The following is an 18432-nucleotide window of genomic DNA, read 5'->3' as shown; positions in this document are numbered from 1 at the left end:
CTTGGCAGAAGCACAAAAAATAATTGGCATCTTTCTCTCACAACAGTTTTACCCAGCAAGTTAAAACACATTTCTGGTTGACTACCAGTATCACAAGATTGGGGTTTTTTTCATGTTTTATAAGAAATTATTTAACATTTCAAAGGTCTGAAAGTTGTGATTTAATCATTGCAATATAATGTCATTAGCCATTTGGTGCCAAATCAGCACAGTTTAATGATTCCCAAATCTTTATATTTAAGAATAACTACTTTACATTTTTATTCCCGGCAAGTATGTTTATGAAGTCACTCAATTTGGGGATGACTGTCCATATTAGAATATCCGCAAAATTCACTTTGATCATAAAGTTATAAACAGCCTCTTAGTTATAAAATCTCCCCCCAAAAATAATATTAAGCTCTGCTACGACAAAGGCAACCAGTAGAGGGACTAAAAGTTTACTTTTGCCATTAGCAGAATTAAAATTAAGATAGTTCTCTCAGAGCTGTGGCTCTTCGGCATAAAGAAATCTAAACATGTCCCTGAATATATATATAGAATATATATATAGAATATAGTGCAGGGTATAATATTCTACCTCTAGAGCTATTTACTAATGGAAATCTTTTCATTTAGAAAACTGATTTTAAAAAAAGAAAATTGATGTTAATATTGGCCAAAACCTCACGTAAAATTTTTTCTAAAGATAACATAAAGCAAAATACGTTCAATAATACTCAATACTCAATAATTTAGTATTATCATGGTGTTGGAACACTTAAGGTATAAAATATCAATAAGAAAATTTAAAGAATTAAAGTAGATCTTATCTACTGCAATCTATTATTGCATTCTTGCAAAAAAGAATACTTTTTGAAAATTTTTAAATTTTCCAAAGTTTTGAAAATATAAAAATAATGTTAATTTTCCCCCAAATACAAACTAAACTGGTTTTCAGAATCAGCATTTTTTACTTTTGCCCAATTAATCTAAAATGTAGTAGGGAATGGGGTATAGGAATTTTACTGTACCCTTAAACAGGTCTTAACTATTATCTTCTGAAGCAAAAGCAAGGCATCCCTGAGCATTCAGTAAAACCTTACGTGTCTACCTCTGCTGTAGTACAAATGGGCTCGTCTTCCTTTGGTGCCACCATGTTACCAGTCCTTTGAACAACCTCATAAAGATAGCCAAGTGCCAGTCAAAGCTACTTTTCCAATGAGCTAAAGGGTCTACTGAAGGGAACATGTGTACCCACGATCAGCCCTCCAGCTCTCCTCCTGTCTAGTTACTCTGCCATATTCCAGGAAAGGTACAGGCAAAGAAGTCAACAAAAATGTTAAGATGTATAACATCTTATGCAACTAGGCTAAAAGCTATAACCTAGCAAGAAAATAAACAACTTCCAGAAATAGCCTGTGCTTTTTTTTACAACCTAAAATTTCCTTTCAAGTTAAGTAACAGCAACAACAAGCAAATACGTTAAAAGGAAAGAGTTCCCCTGAGAAATAATTACTACATTAGTAAAAGTTCTCATGCATACACTGGACAAATACTAACTAGGACTTCCATTAAAAATTTTGTAATGATACTTAAAAGTTGCTAAACTAGACCTTTAGGTCTCCTATTTACATCTTTGTAAAATCTACATAAATAAAAACAAGAAGCTGACATCATCTATCCTATTTTCCTCTATTAACATATCTAATAAACAGTAACAATGCATGTACCTCTGAAATATAACAAACCACTTTCATTTAGAAATTTTGAAACTCCCTATATAATGACAAAATTCAGATTCTACAGAGAAAATACAAAATACAGAAACAACATTAAGGATAATATTCACCTACTTTAAGCTTCTTTCTAAAAGAAAAGTAGCTTAGGATGCAATTCACATCCAAAGACTTCTTAGTCATAAGACTGATAAACTGATAATAAACACAATTACAACTATATACAACTGAGAAAAGCTTTTAATACATACTTCATAACACAAGTCAACTACTATAAATTACATTCTTTAGTTCAACTTCAGGCAACTGCATAACACAATCAGAATTTTTTCAGTATCTGCTTATTACCTGTACTAATATTTATATACTTAATATTTTTCCTTAAGTCAATTCCATTTTTTTTTTTACTTTTGCCTCAAACTATAGCAATAAAATCTATGAAATCAGTTTTGATATCCTAAAGCTATCTTCTATTCAATAATTTATTGTCATTAAAATGATTTAGCTTTTTTAAAGGGTGGGGAGGTTCATTACAGGGATGAATACTCAACTGGTTATTTAAACATTCCAAACAAAATATAATAATTATTTAAGTCAATAAAGGCCTAACAGGCTTAGATTTAAATCAATATTCCAGGCCAGAATTATAAGTTTTATGTTTGTTTTAGAATGCATTAAGATTATTACTTTTATAGTTACTATCTCAAGTGGAATGGCATAAATGAATCTTTGATGAAAAAAGTCTAAAATATTCATCTTAGGAAATTAGTGCTTATAAAATAGTACCTTTGAATATACAGGAAAGATCTCTCAAAGATTCAAAATAAACTGATTAACCATGGTTGCCTCTGAAGAATGGAAGTGAGCAACTGTATAACCTCTAATACTTGAACTTTTTAACCATGTGCATTTATTACATATTTAAAACAAGTACTCTTCAAAATTAAAATGTGTATATCCAAAAATAAAACTTTAAAAATATGTGAGTATATAAAAACCTAGCATTTGAGAATACATTAAGGTCTAGAAATACAGAATAACATGTTAAAATTCCACATTAAAAGATATATATTTTTAGTTTCAAGTAATTCTATTACACAATTGTGTACAGATATAGTTCTTTAATCTAACCATATAATTCCTTCTGTTAAAAATATTAACAGCATTAAAAACAGATGGAATAAGACTTAAGCAAAAGTAGATAATTTGTTTTAATAAAACGACTAAGGAGCAATATCCTGTTATTTGATTTAAATAATAAGCCAAACAGTAATCATGTAAGAAATACTGTAAGAACTGAAGAATAACATGACTTAATGAAAAAAATTAATGTTAAGGAAACTCAGTAACATATAGGGCTAAGAATTACTGCATCAAAAGTAACAAATCCAATATATTCAAATAGTAAATATTTAGTCATTTCACAGATTTTGAGTTTTACATTTGAACGGGAGCCTAAGTTTGAATAGAGTATCCTAACAAATAAATAGTTTTGGCAATATTTAAAAAGTAATAGCAGTAGTGTTTATACTGGCATAAACAGAGTAATGACAGTGTATCAGAAATATCATCTTACTTAAGAAATACTAACATTCAGGATAAAGAACCTAACATACCCATTATGTTGAAATGGACTGGATAATAATAATTTGGGAAAAATTATTCCAGCAAAGTATGTAATAGTAAACATGTTGCAAACATGGCAGTAAAAGTAAAAAATAAAGGCCAAGATGAAAACATATTTTCAAAGACATTAAGTTTTGACCTCATTAAATCACACAAATCTACCTATACCATTTAAACTAATCATCTTCTTAGGGTATTGATTACCACCAAATCTATAGATATTACCTTTGCAAAAGTCTAGTTAAATCATATCTTTGACCTTTAGGGTAATTCCTTCTAAACAGCTACATATATGGTCTAAAAAGAATCATTCACACATACAACAGCCCTCCTACAAACCAGATGTACTTCAACCATAGTGTGGCACGTATCTTCACAACTACAACTGAAAATGAAGAGGAACAGCCTAATAAATGTTTCATGTCAGTAAAGTTAGCAATAGAGCATTAAAGTTAATAAAGGAAAAAAATATTGTGATAAGCGCTAAGAAAAACTATTTTTTCCCATGTGCTATAGCTGAAGGGCAACTTGAAAATAATTGGATAAATCGTAATTCAAGACTAGTTTTAAGGGGTCCTGCTTTGTAAAAAATATGATTTTTCATTTTCTATGAAAGAATTGGTGGTACCCCAATTTCAGGTTTTTTAGAAGGAAACATTAAAATTTCTCAAAATCCATTACATAGGTATTTGTACTTGAGTAAAAACAGCTTCTAGAAATCTATTCTTCCTAGATTGTGACTCACTTATTGATGCTTGTGCTAAGTCCCTTCCCAAATGTTTACAGGTTTTAAATTATCAAAATAAATGACATTTTTAGGAAACAAAAAACTAACCCCATAATATTTGGGCCTCCTGCCAAAAAGTTTTTTATAAGCCCCTCTAACTATACATACAAACCCACCAAGCTTTTCTTAGCAATGAACCTCATAAAAAAGCAGATGTCATGTATGGATGACTGACAGTTGTTACATATTTTTGATAGTTGCTATAAGCTCACTAAAATGGAAGCTCTATGAATAACTCTTCCTTTATTATATTAAAGATTTACATTCAGGGTGCCTGGGTGGCTCAGCTATTAAGCGTCTGCTTAGGTCATGACCCAAGGGTCCTAGGATAGAGCCCCACATCAGGCTCCCTGCTCATCGGGAAGCGCACTTCTCCTACTCTCTCTGCTTGTGTTTCCTCTCTCTGTGTCAAATAAATAAATAAAATCGTAAAAAAAAAAAAAAAAAAATTTACATTCAGTATAATGTTGTGTGGGGATTAGACACTGTCTGTTCTGGGTTAACAATAAAGTTTACATTTAAAGACCTTTTACTCATTCTATTACCTGATTTAGGCCCTGTTTTCTGGAGACAATCTGTTGGTTGTTCTTTCTAACTTACTGCTTAGAGAAACAGACTGACAAAACTATGCAACAAAAATTCAAAATTTTACATTAGTTGTTACCTGATGAAGTACATAAATGACCAGGAACTATTACAACTCGGACACTATCAGAGGCCACAAAGACATTGTTTTGTTTATTCCTGATAATCCAAAAGTACTGTATAGCCTATCATCGTCTTGTAGATGGAGCCTTTGTAACATCACTTACTAGGATCTGCAGCCTAACCTTTCACAGAACACTACATACTCAATCATCTTCAATTCCTATGACTAAAAATAATCTGTTCTTTATAATAATATAATAATCTATTTCAGAATTGTTGGGATACTCCTAGTGTTCAAACTCCAAAATAACTGGAAGACTTTGTTGATCTTTCCTAATACCTAACTAGGTTCACTAGTTTTAAGGCAAAGGAAAGGTTTTCCTTTAACATGCCAGCATCAACACTGCCACTTACTAGTTAAAAAGTACATTACTAATAGCTAATGCTACAATTTCTTTTTCTCACATACTCAGAACTGTTTTCATTTCTGTAACGGGTTTTAGATGACATAAACCTTCCAAGGACCTTTACCATGAGCCCTCAGCTTATCTAGGCAAAACTAAGGATAGGAAAATGTTTAAATGCCATACCCGGTTTTTGTGTTTTTTTCAAGATTTTATTTATTTTGTTTGTTTATTTGAGAGAGAAAGAGAATGAGAGCAAGTGAGCAAGAGAGGGGGAAGGTCTGAGGGAGAAGCAGACCTCCTGCTATGCAGGGAGCCCGTTCCCGGGACTCCAGGATCATGACCTGAGCCGAAGGCAGTCACTTCAACAACTGAGCCACCCAGACGCCCATGCCATACCCTTTTAAGGCACAGATTTAAAAAGCAAGAGTGTGTAGGGACTAAAATAAATCTTGATAAGAAATTATTAGGCTGATGTAAATTTGTCCTTTGGTTATAACTAATCCTCTTTATTGTAAGATTCTTAAGTTATTTTTTTATGTGCAACTATCTCTCGCTATACCAATAACTGAATTTCAAATTGCACGTGCTCTAAAAAAGAACTATTATCACATTAAAAAAAACCCTTCCTAAGCTTTTCCTGCTTTTCCCCACATAAATCTACATTACAAATAGTAAAAGGGATCATACATTTCACATTTGATGAAGAACATCCTCCAACCTCTATCCCAAACATCACCAACTTGAACACTAAAATATACAAAGCCCTAGAAATGGACTCAGATCTGTATGTCCTCAAAGATTAAAAACTTGCTTTGAAAATCAAAACATGTCTGGTTTATTAAACTACTCATGTTACCATACTACTTTTGAATAATAGACAGATTTTGGGGGGCCCCTGTGTGGCGCAGTTGGTAAAGCGTCCAACTCTTGGTTTCAGCTCAGGTCCTATCTCAGGGTCATGAGATCGAGCCCCACATCAGCTTGAAGTCTGCTGGAGAGTCTCTCCATCTCCCTCTGGCCTTCCCCCTCACGCTCTCCCTCTAAATAAACAAATGTTAAGAAAGAAAGAAAGATAGACAGATAGACAGACACATAGATTTTGGAGAAAAGACTTTTTAACACCAGGGGGAAATATTTCTGGAGCCATCTATAGAGCTTCAATTCAAAGTCAAAAAACCATTACGTTCCTTGTGGCACAAAATTTTACTCTTTCTAGAATGACTAGATAGCTAATTCTAGCTTCTTATATTGGATGTATGTTGGCTTACAGAACTTTTCTCAAAAGTTTCAGATTAGAAAGCTTTTATCCTGTTATGTGTTTAACATAACATTGGGGATGACAATAATCATCATCATCTGAGTTTTTACCATGAGCCAAACAGGCATTTTGCTAGCTGATTAACAAATATTTCTAGTTCTTTTTTTATTTTTTGAAGATTTTATTCATTTATTTGACAGAGATCACAAGTAGGCAGAGAGGCAGGCAGAGAGAGGGGGAAGCAGGCTCCCTGCCAAGCAGAGAGCCCGATGCGGGGCTCGATCCCAGGACTCTGGGATCATGACCTGAGCCGAAGCCAGAGGCTTTAACCCACTGAGCCACCCATGTGCCCCACAAATATTTCTAGTTCTTATAAAAATTCTTTAGATTGCTACTATCATCATTTTGAGGATAAGAAATCTGAAGCTCAGTGAGATTAAGGGGACTTGTCAATACAACCTAAGCTAGTAAGCAGCAGAGCCAGGCACAGCCAGTTCTAATAAAGCAGTTCTTTCCATATCATGACACTGCTTGTTCTGAAAAACGCTAGATAAAATACTCTTACGGGCGGGGCGCCTGAGTGGCTCAGTGGGTTAAAGCCTCTGCTTTCGGCTCAGGTCATGATCCCAGAGTCCTGGGATCGAACCCCACATTGGGCTCTCTGCTCAGCAGGGAGCCTGCTTCCTCCTCTCTCTGCCTGCCTCTCTGCCTACTTGTGATCTCTGCCAAATAAATAAAATCTTAAAAAAAAAATACTCTTATGGGCCCACAATACCCATTTTTAAAATTCAAAACAAGGAAATTCACAAAAATGGTAATAGGTGTTATAATAAATTACGCTGTGTGTCACTTAATCTTCACCATAATCCTGCAGCACAGATCCTTTCATCTCATTTTCTTAATGGGGAAACTGAGGCAGAGGAATTCCATGGAACTCATAGGTAGAGTGGGAACCAACAGAACCAAAGAGTTTTCTGAATCTTGAAACACAAAGCTTAGAGGTTTTCAAAATTATCTTACATCAAAGGAAACATGATGGTTAACTTATTACAAACCTTATAAACCAGATAAAAAATTATAATTGTAACACACATACTGGCTGGCATACTACACTGGAAAAGCCAACTAATCAACTGACTAGGTTTTAACTCTATATGAACAAACTGTATCAGAAACTTAATAAACTAGGAAATACAAAATCAAGAAGTACCATTAAGTATATACATCTATTAGTATCTAGGCCTTAAAATAATACTGGTGTAAAATCCTATCAACTAATCCCCCACATTCATATTCTTTTTTTTTTCCAAACAGGTGAGTAGGAAGAAAATCCAACTGCATGTAACAGTATTTCCATACAGTGTGACAAGAAAGGCTAAACATAACACACTGACAAAATGAAATGCCTGGTTTTCACAGAGGAATTGAAAGAAACTATATTCCATTAGAGAACTCCAGATATACCCCCAAAAGGGATTCAGATATACTGGTTATATTTTTAAATAAAACTGATTCTTAAAGAACATACAAGTTACTAATAAAATATGCATAATTGTTCCACAACCAATTTCAATCTTTTAAAATACTTTGTAAGTGTGAAGAAATTAAACATTTTAAACCTTTCTGGCCTTTATGTATAAAATGAGGAAGATGGAATAAACTTCTAACATGACTTTCAATTCTAAAGTCCCATAAAATAAGTCACAGTAAAAGATATATAAAGGCTTAATGAAAACTTCTGTCAGCAGATGCAAAAGTTCAATTTTATTCTCAAGAGTGTATATAAAGGGACGCCTGGGCGGCTCAGTGGGTTAAGGCCTCTGCTTTCGGCTCAGGTCATGATCCCAGAGTCCTGGGATCGAGCCCCACATCGGGCTCTCTGCTCAGCAGGGAGCCTGCTTCCTCCTCTCTCTCTGTCTGCCTTTCTGCCTACTTGTGATCTCTGTCTGTCAAATAAATAAATAAATCTTTAAAAAAAAAAAGAAGTGTATATAAAACTTCACTAAGCTTTGCATTTAGAATTTATGCATATAAGTTATACCTCAATAAAAAGGCTGGAGGACAAAGAACCAGGGAATAAAGACAAATTTAAAAAGAAACAAACAAACAAACAAAAAACTTCAGGGATGCCTGGGTGGCTCAGTGGGTAAAGCCTCTGCCTTGGCTCAGGTCTTGATCCCAGGGTCCTGGGATCGAGGGTAAACCCTCTGCCTTGGCTCAGGTCTTGATCCCAGGGTCCTGGAATCGAGCCCCGCATCCGGCTCTCTTCTCAGCGGGGAACCTGCTTCCTCCTCTCTCTCTGACTCTCTGCCTACTTGTGATCTCTGTCAAATAAATAAATAAAATCTTTAAAAAAAAAAAAAGGTATTTCATTTATGGTCTGGGACCATGCTTAAATTAAGAAAATTAATAATATGGCTAAACAAAAATTAATTTATATAAGAACAATACTTTTTTAATTTTCTTTTAAAGATTTTATTTATTTATTTAACAGAGAGAGATCACAAGTAGGCAGAGAGGCAGGCAGAGAGAGAGAAAGAGGAGGAAACAGGCTCCCTGCTGAGCAGAGAGCCCATTGCAGGACTCGATCCCAGGACCCTGAGATCATGACCTGAGCCGAAGGCAGCGGCTTAACCCACTGAGCCACCCAGGCGCCCAAGAACAATACTTTTTTTTAAATGAAAGAAAACAGGATTGGTATATATAGGCACTGATCAACCAAACAAACAATGAAAGCCCACCAATATGATTTTATATAGATTAAAAACTTAAGCGAAGGGTTAATATTGGCTAAAAATAATTTTTAAATATCTAAGAAAATTTCAAGTTATAAAATATTGTACAATGTCTCCATAGAAATCCATGAAATGATGATGGCTAAACAACCCTTTCACCAATTTAACCACAAACGACCTTAAACCAACTAAAAATACTTGAATAAGTGAATTTCTTTCATTCAAATATTACATTTGTTCCTGGCCTTTTAATTTTCAGTTGTACATAATTTAATATATAGTTGTTACCATTCTCTTGCATGAAGGCAAAATAAAATTCTCTTTGAAGAAGTAAAACCTTTTATTTTTTGCCTTTTATGCTTATGACTTCTTTTCAATAATTTGTAATTAAGAATGCAATAATGTCCTTTGGATATTCTTTTTCATTTTCTTTTGAAAAATCATGGCAGAGTAGTTTTTTGATCCTTTAGAAATCAGAGACTTAGAGTATAAAACTATGAAGAAAAAATGACAGCAAGTGTCTTCAAATTTTTCATTTACACTTCCAACTTTAAAACTAATGCTCAATAGGAAATGAATCATACCCATCTTTATCCACTTTGAGCTCAGTCAAATCTTATTAAAACATCCCTTGATATACCCAACAGATGCACTCCTCAATGGTCCCTTGCAAACAAACTTGTGTAAATCTCATCTTAAACACACTAGGGGGAGCTCCCCATTTAAAAGAATCCTAAAACATGTGCTTTTTGTCCTCTGTGAAGGTTCCTTCTCTAACTTGTACTCCTGCAAAAAAAATGACTTTCTGACTTATCTGAAACTTACATCTAGTTTTCATTTAATGCAGTTTTAAAAAACACCATCCCTATACTTTGTCATATTTACCGACTGCCATTAAGACAACTCTGGCCAGTATTTACTTTTCACACTGCATCCTCAGGAAGCAATACAAAGCCCAATGGAAAAAAATATATACGGAATATGCTGTAAGATTTCAAAGCCTATGATAAAAATCTGCTTTAAGGATCTCTAAATTCTTATAACTTCACATTTAAAGCTGAAAAATAATAACTAGAGATAAATAAAAACTAATCTATTGAGGGGGAAAAGTATGCTTTGTGTCTCCTGGGCACGTCACAATTTTGAAAGTAATTTTAATATATCATCCCATTTAAACCTCCAATCAATTCTATAATAAGAGTACAATGTCTTCATTATTAGCAATCCAGAATATGAAGAAGCAGAGGCACAGGATGGTCAAGTGACTACACTACATTACATAGTAATTTAATATCAAAGTTAGAACTGGGATTCCAATTTTCACATTTCTGGCTATTGCACTGCTTTTACACAGTTAAAGATGGGGAAAAAAACCTCTTCATCAAGTTTGACTATAGAGTCTTCTATCTACCAATAAGAATTATTGGCCAATAAAAATTACGGAAGATAATTTTAACAGGTTTTTAAGTTCAAGGACTGGCCAAGGCCTTGCAATGGGGAAAGGACATTATCTTCAACAAAAGGTGTTAGAAATACTAGACATTCACAGGCAAAAGAATGAAGGTGGACCCTTACTATACACCACATAGAAAAATTAATTCAAAATGGATTAAAGACTTAAATGCAAGACTAAACTAAAACTCTTTTAAAAAATGTATAGGGGGAAGGCTTCAGAGACAATGGGTATGGCAATCTCTTGCATATGACACCAAAAGCACAGGCAATGAAAGAAAAAAATAAAACTGGACTACATCAGTAATTAAAACTTCTGTCATCAAAGGACATTAAGAGTGAAAAGGCAACCCACAAACTGGGAGAAAATTTGCAAATCATGTATCTGGTAAGGGGTTAATATCCAAAATACTTAAACCAAATAACTCAATTTAAAAATGAGCAAAGGACTTAAACAGACATTTTGCCAAAGCCAATATATAAAAGGGCAACCAGCATATAAAAGATGCTCAATATAAGTAACTAGGCAAATGTAAATAAACCAGTGAGGTATCACCTCACACCTATTATGATGGCGAAAAACAGAAAATAGCACTGACAAGGACGTAGAGAAATTGGAATTCTTGTTCACTGTTAGTGGGAATATAAAACAGTCCAACTACTATGGAAAATAGGAATTTTTCAAAAATTTAAAAATAAAATTACATGATCCAGCAATCCCACTATATACCCTTAGGGTATATAGTCAAAAGAAATGAAAGCAGGATCTCAAAGAGACATTGCACACCATGTACACAGCAGCGTTATTCATTCACAACAGCCAAGAGGTAGAGGCAACCCAAGTGACCATCATGGATGAATGGATATGCAAAATGTGGTATATACACAGAAGGGAATATTATTCAGTCTTAAAAAGGAATGAAATCGGGGCGCCTGGGTGGCTCAGCGGGTTAAAGCCTCTGCCTTCAGCTCAGGTCCTGGTCTGCTCAGCGGGGAGCCTGCTTCCTCCTCTCTCTCTGCCTGTCTCTCTGCCTACTTGTGATCTCTGTCAAATAAATAAATCTTTAAAAAAAAAAAAAAAAGGAATGAAATCCTGGCATAAATTAACATAGGAATGAAAGGTGAGGACATTTATGTTACATGAAATAAGCCAGTCACAAAAAGACAAACACTGTAGGATTTCATTTATGTGTGGCCATCTCTAGAGCATTCAAATTCATAGAGATAAAAAATACAGTGGTGGTTGTCAAGGGCTAGGGAAAGGAAAAATGAGTTATGTTTAACAGGTTAAAGTTGCAGATATGAAAAAGTTCTGGTGATTGGTTGCAAAAAAAATGTGAATATACTTAATATTATCAAATCATACACTTAAAAATGGCTAAAATGGAGGTCACGTGACTGGCTCAGTCAGAAGACCATGCAACTCTTGATCACTCTGGGTTGTGAGTTCAAGCCCCACGCTCGTTGTAGAGATTACTTAAATAATTTTTTTTAAAAAAAGTTGGTATTATGTATTCTTTAGCACAATTTAAAAATCAGAAAAAAAAAGTTCAGGGACTTAAAATTTACAAAATACCGTTCACCACTGTTTCCAGTTAATACTCAGCACAATAGTATGTTCAAGTATAATAAGCTACTTTCTTCTGAAAAGATGTGTGTAGGTCAATAAATATAAAACTACTGTTAATACATTTGTTGACAGCCTAAGGGATACAAAAAACCCAAACAGGAGTCAAGTTTTCATTACTTCACCTACCAACATTAAAAGAAAGCCTATATTCTGTACTACTTGAGTATTAAATAGATACTGCTTGGGTAAAAGGAACAAACCAGCTCTATTAAAACTCTGAGTTTGCTAAATTCACAAATACTTCTTTATACTGAAGAATAAAGTTGGTTAAAATTATTCTCCCTAAGATTCATCCAACTTGATCCTGTCTTAAAAGCCACTATTTTTTAATGAAGTAAAATTTGGCACTGAAAATTCTTAAAAAATTAAACACATAATGGATGTCCTTTTAGGTACTGCTCAAGGATTATCTTCATCAAGGGCTCAGGGTAGTAGGCTAGTTACAGTTCTAAGTCCTATACAATTTAATCAGTGGTATATTGGGTAGGAGGAGTACAGAAATCAGCCAGTGACAAAAAAAAAAAAAAAAAAAAAGAATTGTAGGCTGGAGTAATACTTAAAGCTACATCTAACCAGAACCTAACTTAAAAAGAAAAAAAAAAAAAAAAGATGTTGAAAACATCCACAGAAAATAAAACAATTTGGAAAAATAAGAAAAAAATAAATCTAACTAAATATATGACTTTAATCAGACCTCCAAAACTTTATACATGTCCTAATTTTAGATATTAAGGCTGGTTTAGATTTTCAGTGGTTCTCAAAAGATCAGCATTACTTGAAACCCTTTTGAACACATGTGAAAAACACATGTGTCACATTTTGATGCAATGATATGCAATTTAATGAGGTATTGCTATAATTTCTAAGGAAATAATTAACTAGAAGCTATATGTTATTCCATGATTGTAGAAATACCAGCAAACGGTACTGATTATCAAAATTAAATATTTAGAAGGATTTCTATATGCAACGGCAAGGAAGTTTTTACTGGGATGTCCAAAGTGCTTGAAGAAAATGTTCACCAACAGTCATCTTTTCTCAGCTACTTTCACCTTACAGACACCCTGCAAATTCTGATAGTAACCTAATCACTAATACCTCAAAGATGTTTTATTTGTAGGTATACCAACTAAATTAACACATGCAACACAGACATTAAAAATACTCGGTATTAGTTATGGAAAATCACACGTGTGTATGTACGTGCAAAGAGTAGGTATGGGGGTATCTAAACAAATACATATGTACCCACATTTAGAGATTCAAGAAAATTATTTGGAAACTTACATGTTTTAGATGCCCTATAAAAATATCCTCTGTCCCTTTCATCTAGCTCACCTATTTCCTTTCTATCAGTAATAAGATTATAATACAAGTATTTAATATTCTGGGTTCTCTACAGGTCCTTGTATGGAGTATGTAAGGAGAAGTATCTATGTAAAAACAATGATGTTACAGAATAAAGGTATTTCACAGAAAACAGGCAAACACAAAGTACTCTCAGAAAGAAAATACATGAACTATATTTAGTATTAAATATTTCAGGCATTCGAAATCCTTAATAATCTATTCTTTTTTGAACAGGAAACATATATTTAAAAAAGCAAGATAAAGCCCTATGATGAAAAATATCTGTGGGCAAATGTTTTCTTCTAATCAAACACTTTACTCAATTATTTTCATTTGAAAATAGTGGCTTCCTCAATTATTTTAATGCTAGTGTCATTTTTATGTGCCAATTCAGGACATAAACATGCATCCTTGCTTATTCATCAAAAAAACTGAGAAGCATTATCCCTCCCCCTTCTTGAATTAATAAATCCTAACATGCAAAACAGCATAATCCCCAGGCTCTTCTCTTGGTCAATGTGGTAACAGCACAGCAGGACCACCTTCAACCTCAACCATTTTGTAAAAAAAACTTTAAGTATTCTCTGGTGGAAGATGGCAACTGGGAAAAGGGAAATACAGGTTTAAATTACAAACGTCCTTAGTCTCTCCATGAAAATCAGCTTTTCTAAGGAAGCATGCTAAGAAATATTTTTGATACGTGGTAAGACATAAATGTGTGTAAATGCCTCGCCCACTCATGAAATGTGATGCAGAGAAACAGGAAATTAGTAGTTCTTCTATACACTGACAACCTGGCAACCAAATAATAACCAAATAATGCAAGTTTCAAATTTGTCTTGGAACTCAAAGATGATTAGATCAAAACCTTACCAATAAGCCTATATAGCACTACATATAACAAAGGAACATAAAAGGAAAAGAAATCCATTTTGTAGGAACAAACTGAAAAGTTCCTGGCAAACCTACCTAAATAACCAATGTTGCAAAATTATTAAACAGAGAAAACAAAAATTTATGTAGTAAGAAAATACATACTTACTGAATTAAGCAATGGAGGTACAATTCAGTAGAAACAGAACAAAGTGAATCTGAATTGCACATATACTTTAAGAGCCATGGGATTATATTTAACAACTTTCAAAAATGTGTAGGTGCCAAATAGCACTAAGTAAAGCATAAACATTTCTAAAAGAAGCGAACAATTCTTCTTTCTATATAGTGCAACCGAAAGTTGTAGACACAGGAAGGATTTCCCTGAAATTTGTCAAACTCATGAAAATTGTGACTCATGGAGCTTGGGAAAAGCACAAAATGTATTCCTAAATGTATCCTTATGGCAATAATGTTTCTGAACTACAACCAAAATTGAACCTAGGTTTAATACTCCTTTGTTATGTGTAACATTACACATTTATCAGTATGTTTTATTTTCCTGGCCAGCAATCTTGAAAGTTATAATGGACTACCTTGCATTATTTCATAGTGAACCATAATGGGGGGGGGGGGGGGAACAGAATGATAAAGAGAATTCTTTTCCAAAAGTCTGGAGTTAAAAAATAATAACCTCTGGACCTTCAATTTAATTCAGAAATGAATTCAGAATTCTTTCTGCATAGTTGCTTTCTGTAGATGCTTCAACAGCTGAGAAGTCTTAATGTACTCAGGTATTTGCACTCCAGTGAAAATCTTACCTTCCAGAATAGCTATAAAATATGGTTAAAATAAACCCTGATAAAACAAATGGAAAAATTTCTTTTGAGGCTTTTAGTAATATAGGAATGAAGATCACTAATCAACTAGTGTCTGTAAGTCACTGCAGTAGTTGCACAATTGCCTGTGGGTAGAGTATCACAGAAACTGTGGTGAAGCAGGATGTTTTCCCCTTTTATAACATGAGTGAACTTCAAGGGATTAAAACCAAATTCATGTCAATCCTACAGCACAAAATTCAGACTCTAAATTCTGAGTACATATATATTTTAAGGAGAAAAAAAGAGGGCATTAAAACCATATACCGTATGGTCAGTTTCACTTTTGTATTATGTGCATATTGTACTTGAATCTGAAATGTTTCATACTTGTTATTTCATGTTATATAGCTTTTGGCCTTGATTGTGTTTTTTCACAGAAAGAAAAATCAACTGTTTTTCCACCTTAATATTCAACCTACCTGCCCATAGTTGTCTATGCCAGTTACTAATCTATTTAAATTTAATAAATCAAAAGCTGTCCTTAAGGATTGGCCAAGAGTCGTAAGTCCTTCAGCCTGAAGGTTTTTCAGTTCATTCATAAACGTCGCATGGTTTTCTTTCCATCCGGCCTGAAAAGAAAAACGTGAGAGTTTTTCATCCTTTAAAGCCATGTACACATGGACAGCCGTTACAATCTGCTGTTCACCAAGGAGCTGCTTCACTTTACAGTATGGTTTGCTTAACGTGTTAATACCGTATCACTGCCAAGAAAAACTCTCTTCAAAGGTGGCCAAGAAAAAAAACCTGCTTGCTTACAGCTTTTGGTGGCTAACAGCCTTAATACTTTATAACTTCCACGGGAAATGTACTCCCTAACTTACTACCCAAAATTCGGGCATGCAAAGGTACTAGTGGAAAGCAGAAGTGAGCAGGACTTCTGAAGTTAACCTACGGCTGTCCCACTGCCCACCGGCCCAGTGAGGAAGAATCCCGAGCGCCTAACCCACCCCGCAGCCGCCCACCCGGCTCACTCGCCACCCCGGGCGAGCGCGGCCGAGCCCCGGGCCGAGTCCCCTTTAATGCAAACCCGGGCTCGGCGCGGCCGGGCCCGGCTGTCACTCGGGCTAACTTGAATAAATATCCCCCACAGTTCATTGCTGCCGCTCACGCCGCGGAGGGGAAATGTCGGCCATGTTGATCGCAGCGCTGCCGCCGCCGCCGCCGCCGCCGGGCCGGGCTGGGGAGGGGACGGCGGTGACCCAGCGACTCCGCGCCGCGCCAGGACGCTCCGGAGCGGGGGAGGGGGTGGGAGCCCGCAGGGGAAAAGACCTCAGCGCCTGGAGCACAGCGGGTGGGGGAGGGGAGCATAATGAAGGGTGAATGGGGGGGCGGGGAGGGCGAGCGAGGAAGGAACAGGGAAGGGAAGGGGGAGGGCGAGGGCTGTTACCTTGATAGCATAGGGTGGCTCTTCGAAAGTGACCAGCATATACCTGTCTCCTCTGCTGGCAGGGTCCCGGGCACGGAGCTGTGGGAGAGCGGGTGGGGGACGGGAGGAGGAACAGGGCGGGCGAAAGGGAAGCACAGAGGCGAGGTTACGAGGCGAAGGGGCGCCCAGCAGCCCCGCCGCCCCCCCCCCACAGTACCGCACACGCAGCGGCCACCCCTCCACACCGCCCCCCACACACAGATCGGCCCCCACACACCGCCTGGAGCCCGGGCCCGGGCCGAGCCCGGCTTGCAGCGCCTGCCCGCCCGCCCGCCCGCGCGGTGGGGGAGGGGGTCCCCGAGCCCGGCAGCTCCCGCAGTCAGGTCCCCGACACCTCCGCCTCGCCGCCCCCGACCGCCCTCCCCCCCACCCCTGCCGCCCGCGGGCCGCCGGCCCCCGGTCTCCGCCCGGGCTCGGTCAATCGGTACCTTCATGAAGGTCTCTACCGCGCCTTTGGCCGTGTCCAGGTAGGTGGTGCCCAGATGGCTGCGCTGGTTCATAGAGGCAGACGTGTCTATCAGGAACAGTAAGATGGGCATAGTGCTGGCCGGGGACACCGGGGCCCGAGGTGGTGGAGAAAGAGGAGATGGTAGAGGTGGAGGCGCCGGTGGCGGCGGCGGCTACCGCCGCTACGCGGGGCGGGGGAGCGCGGCCCCGGGGAGGAAAACACCGTCTGGGTCTTTCCTCCGGCTGCGGGGAGTTTCTCCCCCGATAGTTGAGAGGAAACTCCCCAGACCCAGTCCTCCCCGTCGTACCCCCGCCTCCGCCTCCTCCTGCCTGCCTGCCCGCTGGGGCGGGCGCCCGGCCGTCTGTCTGTCGGTCGGTCCGTCCCCCCCGCCTCGGGGGTCCCGTCCCCGCTCCCGGCCCCTGTGTGTGTCCCAGCGGGAGACGGGCCCGGCTCCCCACCCCACCCCCGGTGCAGGGAGTGGGGACCTGGGAGCTGGCGAAGAGGGGAGTGGGCTGAGGGGAGATTGGCCCTGGGGCTGTTGGGAGAAGTTTCAGGGACTCCCTCCGCACCCCGGCGGTGTCACCACTTTCTCAGCCCCTCTCGCTACTGAAGCGCTTTTCTCTCTCACACTCCGGTTTTAACTCGGGCAGGGTCTGCAGAGGCTCCGCCCCCTGACACGTCCTCGGGCCACGTGATGCACCGCCCCGCTGTTCTATTGGCTAAACCCAAGCCTCTTATTAGCATATTCAAACAGCTCAGGGGAGGGGGAAGCTTGTAGGCCAGCTCCGGGAACAGTTATTGAGCACGCGCGGAGGCGGGGCGTCGGGTGCGCGCGCGAGCGAGCGCCTGGGACGAGCAGGCGGGCCAGCAGACGCGGAGGCGGGCTCCGGGAAGGGGCGGGGACCGACCGCGGAAAGACCGCGGGGTGGGGGCGGGGGACGCGGCGGCGCGCGCAGGACGGCCGCGGCTGTGAGTCTGCGCGTCAGTGCCGCTGGCGTCTCCTTGGCTGTTGGAGGTGATAGGGGTCGGGGGAAGGGAAATGGAGGCTGGTCTCAGCTCCCCTCGTGAGGTCGCTTTCTCGAACTGCCTCCCCGATGGACGAGTGAGGAGGGGATGAGTAAAGTAGTCAAACACCCGATCACAAGGGGTCAGGCCCCGCGGTCTTGTTTCAGCGGAGAGCTCCGAGCCCGCGG

The 18432-nt window shown here is 38.2% G+C and overlaps 1 protein-coding gene and 1 long non-coding RNA gene across 3 annotated transcripts in view; one reads left to right on the top strand and one right to left on the bottom strand.

The window, feature by feature from the left end:
* The window catches only part of INTS6 (integrator complex subunit 6), an 89551-nt gene extending 71646 nt beyond the window's left edge, over nt 1-17905 (bottom strand). The window contains exons 1-3 of one of the 2 annotated variants that reach the window (XM_082700531.1): nt 17220-17905; nt 16753-16830; nt 15785-15934 (exon numbers count right to left, since the gene is read on the bottom strand). In XM_082700531.1, coding sequence (XP_082556657.1) covers nt 15785-15934; nt 16753-16830; nt 17220-17330 — 339 coding nt within the window. In that variant the 5' untranslated portion in view covers nt 17331-17905. Of the gene's footprint in view, nt 1-15784; nt 15935-16752; nt 16831-17008; nt 17090-17219 lie in introns of those variants that run through there. The other variant, XM_082700532.1, reaches the window with a different exon arrangement.
* The window catches only part of LOC309848652, a 44692-nt gene continuing 43285 nt past the window's right edge, over nt 17026-18432 (top strand). The window contains exon 1 of the long non-coding RNA XR_014303187.1: nt 17026-17258. This is a non-coding gene — a long non-coding RNA (uncharacterized lncRNA). The remainder of the gene's footprint in view (nt 17259-18432) is intronic.

This window comes from Mustela nivalis (assembly GCF_964662115.1).
Source record: "Mustela nivalis genome assembly, chromosome: 15".
Taxonomy (NCBI): domain Eukaryota; kingdom Metazoa; phylum Chordata; class Mammalia; order Carnivora; family Mustelidae; genus Mustela; species Mustela nivalis.
The sequence above is the reverse complement of the archived record's forward strand: the minus strand, read 5'-3'. Positions and strand labels throughout refer to the sequence as shown.